General features: G+C 36.3%; 1 protein-coding gene across 1 annotated transcript; it reads right to left on the reverse strand.

Annotated features, from left to right (window-relative positions):
* Positions 1-347: 347 nt before the first annotated feature.
* On the reverse strand, positions 348-2,244 carry LOC116015284 (60S ribosomal protein L18-2). The gene is made up of 4 exons (XM_031255318.1): positions 2,074-2,244; positions 1,854-1,982; positions 1,333-1,515; positions 348-749 (listed from the first exon to the last, which is right to left on the reverse strand). Exons 1-4 carry the CDS (start codon positions 2,164-2,166, stop codon positions 591-593), a joined length of 564 nt encoding a protein of 187 aa, XP_031111178.1. The 5' UTR covers positions 2,167-2,244; the 3' UTR covers positions 348-590.
* Positions 2,245-8,089: the final 5,845 nt, after the last annotated feature.

Below are 8,089 nucleotides of genomic sequence, written 5' to 3' on the forward strand. Positions count from 1 at the left end.
CTAGTCATGTTTTGTTCAATTGGCATTTGGCTTTTGTCTCAAGCCCCAAACCTCACTGGGAATGATGAGGAGATGGAAGAGGGAACTAAACCCTAGAACATTTATTCATTATTCAAAGAGTGAATTCGTTAAAGAATGTTGGAGAATCTACTCGAGCTAGAGAAACTATCAAGCCTCAACCCTTCTTCTAATGTATGTATATTTGTTGCCCCATGTCAATTCATGCCCAACTTATAGCCAATGCACTGAAACACAACAATATAAAATTTTCTACCTCGAGATTAAGTTCGAACGATAATGGAAATTTCTGCATATTTCTAGGGTATAAGCATTGGTCATATTCACTGTCCACAAAAATTAAATGTAAGATATTTCATCAAAACCTAATACCTCAGTAACAAATAAAATTTAAAAGGGTGTATCAAATCATGTATAAACTTCAAAGACAGTCTGATTTGAAAAGGAACTATGGGTTTATGACTAAACTGTCCAAACCTATCACTCACATAACACAGAATAATTATCCCTGGGATGATGACAAAATTTAAATTTCAGCACTTACAGCTGAAGAACTAAGCAATTTAAAATACCTAAATTTTATAGCCTCTGCTATTTCTCTTTCCCCTGGCTCTCTCAAACTTTCTGCCCTTGGACCTAACATAGGGCTTGGTATGGCTGTGTGGCACTCCAGGAGCTCTGCCAAAGTGCTTCACTGCCTCACGGGAGTTTTTAGGGCCCCGTAGAAGCACCTGCAACAAGCAGAAAGTTGAAATTAAGCTTTGGTGGGGTCTGCAGTTGAGTTCTCAAATTACTTTTAACTACATGTTGTCTTTGTTATTTCATTTTAGCTGTACAATTAACCATTTGACTACCAGAGAAATAAATATTCAAGTCAAGCAATGGGAAAAACAAGATACTTGATGCAAGGGTAACCCCAGCCAAGATGGCAAGAGATCCACACTTGTAACCACAAGGTCACAAGTTCGAATCCGAGCCAATCAATTATGGGTAACCTAAGCTACCACAAGGTCACAAGTTCGAATCCGAGCCAATCAATTATGGGTAACCTAAGCTAGTTTACTTCTTTGTGGTCCTTTGCCGGCTAGGGTCACAATGCAGGTTTACCTACACCCAAAAGAGTTGTGGGGTTTCCCTTGTCATCCAAAAAGATACTTGATGCATGATCTCATGCAGCCGTGTCCAGCTGGTTGGTTTTGTTATAGCAGCAGCATAGATAAAATTCAAGCACAACACATCAAAACAAAATGAAATATGTGTGAAAGTATAACAACCCAGAACATTCAATTTCAAAAATGGAACTCAAATTCATACCGTGTTCTGGCCAAGAGGAGCTTGGAGAGCAAGCTGATCAAAAGTCAAGCACTCCCCCCCAGCTTTCTCAATTCTAGCTCTTGCTGTCTCAGTGAATCTCAGTGCAACCACTTTCATTTTGGGCACTTCATAAGCTCTAGTATCATCAGTCACTGTCCCAACAAGAACAGCAATCTTATCCTCCTAAACATGCAATCAGAACAGTTATCAGGAAATCATCTTGAACATAACACAGTTTAGTTATTATGAACTTATGAAAATTATGCCATCCCACATGTTTATTGGTAACAGCTTGGGTAATCCAAATGCTCTGCAACTCATAGGACATACTCCATGAGTCCGATAATAATTTAATCATAAAACAATGGTAAATGTTACACAAATCATTAAAATGATAATCATACATTTTTGAAAAAAAAAATAAATGAATTTCCCTGAATACCAGATTTAGGAACTGCCGACTGATTTAAAACAAATAAAGATAAAACAAGGGGTACTGAAATTGAGAACAGAGACACAACCTTTCCTTGCATGAATTGAATCAACCTGGAGAGAGACAGTGGAGCCTTGTTGATTTTGCTCATAAATAGCCTCTTCAGTATCGCAGCATTAAACTTGCTCTCTGCTCTCCGCACCAGAAATCGATACAACTAGAAAACCACATCCAATAAATGACAAATAAAAATATTTATTTATAGAGTAAATGCGTGTAACTAAAGAGAGTGAGAGAAAATGGAGGACCTTGACGAGCAGCTTGAGATAGACATCGTCGGACTTCGGAGAAGTGCGTTTGGTCTGCTTACTTTTGCCGCCGGCGACCAAATCTATACCCATTGCTACTGCAGCTGCTCCTGACGGAAGATGACGCTAGGAATTAGGGCTTTATAGGTGTCACAAATGGAAGACGCTGAATTAGGGTTTTAGATTTGACGAATATTATTTTAGCCCTATATTTTTTACTCATTCATAAATTTCTCTTACCCTTTTTCTTTTTTATTTTTTATTTTTTATTTTATTTTTCTATGTGCAAGGGATGAAGGGAATGGACAAGGGAGTCCCAACTCCCAAGAGGCCAAGAGTTAGAGCTCATGTTGCTTTTGCTTTTCATTTGATTTTGCTTTTGTTAGGGCTGCAAGACCATTTTTTAAGGATAGTATGTCATATCAATATAATTTTGATGTAATTGTAACTAATTTCTTTGTGAAAAGATGTTTTATTCTTTCTTTTCTTTTTATTATTATTATTATTTTTTATCCGTGTAAGGATTCTAACATTTAGTGACGCCAGACTTGTAAGTATTTTCTAGTGTTTAAGGGTCTCCGCTCCACTTTATTTAGATAGTCCGATATTACTTAGTTTAATTTGTCAAAAGTTTCCTTTTGTCTGGGCTATTTTTTCTTTAAAGATAGACTATTCATTCACAGTTGTGATATTTGCAAATTACATGGGTAAAACATCAAGCATAATGAACAAACACATTATATTATTCATCAAGTATAAAGCAAATATATTGTTTGACGGTAAAAATGTTACCGGCGTATATTTTGATAAGTGAAGTACAATGAGTAATCAGTTTCAGTACAATAGTGTTTGTGTGTAAGAAAACCAGAGACCCCCACTCTCCATCACAAGGTTCGTTCTTTATACTGAAGGTGCAACGACTCTTATTCTGGTGAGTGTAAAGGATTCGGATAATAATGGTGGGAGGAGTAATGATGGACTGATGGAGCCGCTGAGTAATTCCCCTCTTCAATGTGTCGGAGTAATGCACTGTTATGTGGTTGTTTAACTTACTCGTGACAGTTTGCTTCTGGGTCGGGTGCTTGTCCAATTATCCTGTCATTGCTCTAGCAAATTTTTATTAGAATACATAAACAAATTATTTATATATTTCATTAAAGTGGTTCATGTATTATAAGGTTTTTTCCATTCAATTTTATCGACATATATGTGACTGGACTTAGTGTTATCCATTGCCTCATTAGAAATAAAGCATGTTACATATCATGAAATGTTGACGTTGGACTAGTTAAAGTCTAGAAAAAGAGGAGGGGCTCAAATAAACTCCTAGGAATTTTAAAATTGCACAAGAATGAGCAACAAAACTCTGTTTACTAGTTTTAATTTGTATGAATAAAACAGTTAAACACATCATTGACAGGATAATCCGACTCGGTACGTCCCATCTCATCCAAGAACCGTTACGAAAGAGCGCGCACAATATTTACTGAGGAGCCAGACACTCATAGAGAGGAGTTGTTGCACTTATTAGGAGTTAGTGCTCATTATTGCGGTCGTTACGATGTACAGGATAAAAAGGAAAAGTCATGTAACAAGAAAGGGGCTGTTTCTTACACGCAAACTCTTGTACTTTAATAAGACTGTATGTAACACCCCGGCTCGGCTATACCGTACATCCGGAGTAATTACCGCCACACTTAGAATGAAGTCTATCAAGAATTCGTTCTAAATGCACAGGCTAAAAAGAATTTGGTTCACGCAACTAAAACTTACCAGAACATACACTTCCTAATATATATAAACATCAACAGATATATATATTTTTATATACATATATATATATATATAGGTCAACCGGTAATATTTACATAAGTTTTAGCAGGGTTAACATAAGATAAACTAGATCCCACTAGCCATCTAGTATCTATCATGGCTATCAAAAATATATACACCAAAAAGAGTTTGATTTCCTTTGAAACAGAAACACAACCTACTCAAGGAGATGATATACCGGGCCACAGAATGTCCCCCACACAAGATGCCATTCTCCCGTAAACCAGGTGATATGGTTTAGGATGTTGCACGGGGTAATCACCATCATCCACTCATCCCACTCTTCCGGAGGACTAGGGTCCCACGGATAAGGGTAACGCACAACAAACTCTAGAGGGTCACTCTCCTCTATCATCTCAATAGGGTAGAAACCATAGCTCGCCTGAACAGCATCAATGAAAGTCAGCGGGCTACTAGGGAACAAAGGCATGACAGGGTCCGTCAGTAAATCAGAAACAAAAGCATAGTCAGTAGCAGACACGGGGTCAAGATCGGGAACCGGATCAAAGGCGTCAACTGGGTCAGGGGCGTAGACAAGGTCTGGAGCATACACTGGAGCCGGAGGATCTGGTGCGTAGCCTGGAGCATACGGGTCATCACCCGTCAGAAAGTGCGTATAGTCCTCATAGTCAAGGAGGGGAAACATGAACTCTAATGAATTATTAGAGTTCTCTGGGCTGCACGAGCCCACGCTAGATAGCATCTGATAAGAAACACAATGAAGTGTAGTTAGCACGACGGCTAAGTAAGGAAATTCATTGCCACTCAAGCGTAGACAAAGGTTTTAAAACATGGTAGCAGTATAAAAGCTTATAAAGTTTTTACCTATGCTTTGGAAATTTATCTGCAACCAAACAAATCATAGCATAGCATAACAGCATATATATATAAGGGCAATCACATAAACTTTTCCTTCATATTAAATATAAGGACATATTAATCACTCCAAGTTATAAATACATATATTTTAGACAAATAAATAAACTTTCTATTTCAAGAATTTCAGCCTTTTCAACTAGAACCGCAGCTCTAATTCTTTTAATTACCTGAACCGCAGCTCAGTATATCAATAGTTTTTATAATTACTTAGTTTCCCCCTGGATATGCGTGAGGCATCATTTATGAACATTTCTCAATTCCCCTTTTAAACCTTGGGCTATGGCATTCTCCAACCTTCCCATAGGTCTCCTTATCCCAACCTCGGGCCATGGCACTCCAGCCCTCCCGTAGGTCCAACCTTATTCCAACCCCGGGCCATGGCATTTAAGCCCTCCCGTAGGTCCCCACCTTGTTCCAACCCCGGGCCATAGCAATTAAGCCCTCCCGTAGGTCCCTTTCTCAAAATCTCTGCAACATATCCAGAAACTAAGATTTTCAAAACATTCTTTCTTTCCTGTACATAATTAGTATTTTCTTCCCACATCTCAAAACATTTATTTCATTCAAAATCAAGCTGATTTGCCCATAGGCCTTCGAGTATTATGACACAAGCATACTTAAACATTTAACCAACAATAATACCGTTGAAAACAATTTAAACATAGTTTGAAATCATACCCAAGTTTTCTGAAAATTAAAATCTGGACAGAACATTCTGGACGCCTGTGGACGCATGGTGGACGCGCGTCCACCTTGGCGTCCACACCTACGGCTTCTTCTCTTATTTTCCGAAAATCACTGGACGTCAGTGGACGCACGGTGGACGCGCGTCCACTGGGGCGTCCACACTTACGGCGTGTCTTCGAAAAAAAACTGGACACCAGTGGACGCACGGTGGACGCGCGTCCACTGGGGCGTCCACTCACACGGCAGTAGCTTTCTGGACAGCAAAACAGTGTAAAAACACCTATTTTGTTAACATTTTTCCTTGACATAAATTATATGGACGTAATTATAGTATATACATGCATGCATACGTTAAAGTCATGCATATCAAGAGTAATATAAAGCTCAACCACATATTTTTACATAGAAATTAACTAAGAAGTTGAAACTTAATCACATAGTTTTCATATTAAATTCCTAACTCCATAATACATATACCTATACAATTGTCCATTTTCAAGTGACTAGCCAACTTAAGGAATTTCCTTACCTTTTTAGAAGCTTTAGAACCGAAACAAGCGTTGAAGTTCCTTATTCCCAATAATCCACCGAAGGTCCTAAACAATTTCATCATAATAATAACATTCTCAAGAGTTCTTAATTTATGATTAAATCTTAGAAAGAGTTCTAACTCACTAAACCAAATAACTTACTTGGTGTTAAAGAGCTTGAAGATTTTAGGCTATGGAGTTTCCTTTGAAGATCAACAATGGGGATGAAGAAACACTCTCTCTCCTCTCCTTATAATTTTCGGCCAAGGGGGGAAGACTCACAAAATCTTGGAGGCTAAGTTAACATGATCTTATCCAAAAGAAATCATTATTTTAATTTATGATATTTTTGAAGAATGGATTTTCTAGACAGTTAGGGATTAAATCAGATAAATTCTTGGTGGAAAATAGCTTAATTCGGGAAATTCTTAATACCAAAATTATTCTAAAATTAATCCCGATATTAATCACCCAAATTACGAATTTTTCAGCACATCGCAAAATTTAGCGGTTCGCAGGCTCGTAACAAGTTCCATCCTTATAACTCATCTAGTATCAATCTTAACTAAGTAGAATGTTCATAATTAATCACATTATGCAATATAATCCATTTCTTATGGAAATTCGAACCAAATATGTGTCCCTAAAATTTTCACGGTTCGTGCCTGGTACGTAGATCGTAACTTATAATAACTATTTAAAAAAAAAATATTTTCTGAAAGTACCAGGGTTCATTTCATAAATATTATAGCTTAAAATAAAAATATTTATTCATCGAACTCAAAAATTATCGGAATAGGTGAGGGGTTACACTGTACTTTACTTTCCTAAATATTACTCCACTTCTTCTTGACATAAAAGTTTTAACACTAAATTGCCTCACCAAGTCACCATGAGACAAGTTACAGACCTCAACCCACTTTGACACTCCTACCCACTTGCATTGCCTAGCTAGTATAGTGGGTCAATGGTCTCAAATTAATGGCAAATCCTTCTGTTAGAAGACTGTCTTACGTGTCTTAATCCGTGAAATAGGTTGTGTTAGGAGAATTTGGGTCTTATGGTATATGTGTTGGCGGATTCACAATAAGGGTAGATGCCCCCACTCCCCCATCCCCATCCCCATCCCCTTTATATATATTGTATGTACTAGTTTTTTTTATGCGCGATGCGCAATAGGTGCCCAATATTAATATTTTATATTAAAATTTTAAATTTATTTAGATTTAGATATTTAAATTATTGTAAACAATAATAATAATGTAAAATATTTTTATAAATTTTATATTTATATTTTAAGAAATAACTAACATATAACTCCAATATATATATAATGTGTATATGTTATTTTTCTTGAAAGAAAAATTCACTTATATTAATAAAGGTTCACAATACAAGAAGGAATTCTATATATAATGTGTATATATTATAATTATTGAAGAAAATAAGAAAATATATAGTGGATGCATGTGCATGGTAACAATAGTGGAAAGGATAATGAAAGTTATAACGGTAGGGGTATGTTTGTCTAATATATTGTAAAATACAACTTTTATAGCATAATGTACAAAAAAAAATCTTAACAAAAAAAATGGACATAAATAAAGGGTATAATATTCATTCACATTTATTATATTTTTAGATATGCCCTATATATATATCCTTCTATCAAATAAAGCCATAAGATTTCGGCCAATCAAATGGCTCCATTTTCCCGTCCATTCTAAACTACGACGTTTTGGTTTTGGCTCTAGGATTTGGTGTAGTCTTCCCGCTCATGTTTACGTACGATTTTGGCGGAATCAATTACCATATCAATTACTATCAATTACAATCAATATATCAATTAGTATTTAAGTTAGACTTAATTACTACCATCTTTTGACCTTCCCAATTTATGGGAAGTTGTTATAAATAAATTACAGTTCTTATATATCAAGGCAATCCATCAGACTCAAGCTACTTAAATACCATATTGATATTACATACATCACATACATTACATAAACCCTAATCATATCATTAGGATTTTGAATTTCAAAATGCAGGCATGCGTATTAAGCCCCATATCGTTTCGTTTATCAGTG

Source organism: Ipomoea triloba, chromosome 4 (genome assembly GCF_003576645.1).
Source record: "Ipomoea triloba cultivar NCNSP0323 chromosome 4, ASM357664v1".
Taxonomy (NCBI): Eukaryota; Viridiplantae; Streptophyta; class Magnoliopsida; order Solanales; family Convolvulaceae; genus Ipomoea; species Ipomoea triloba.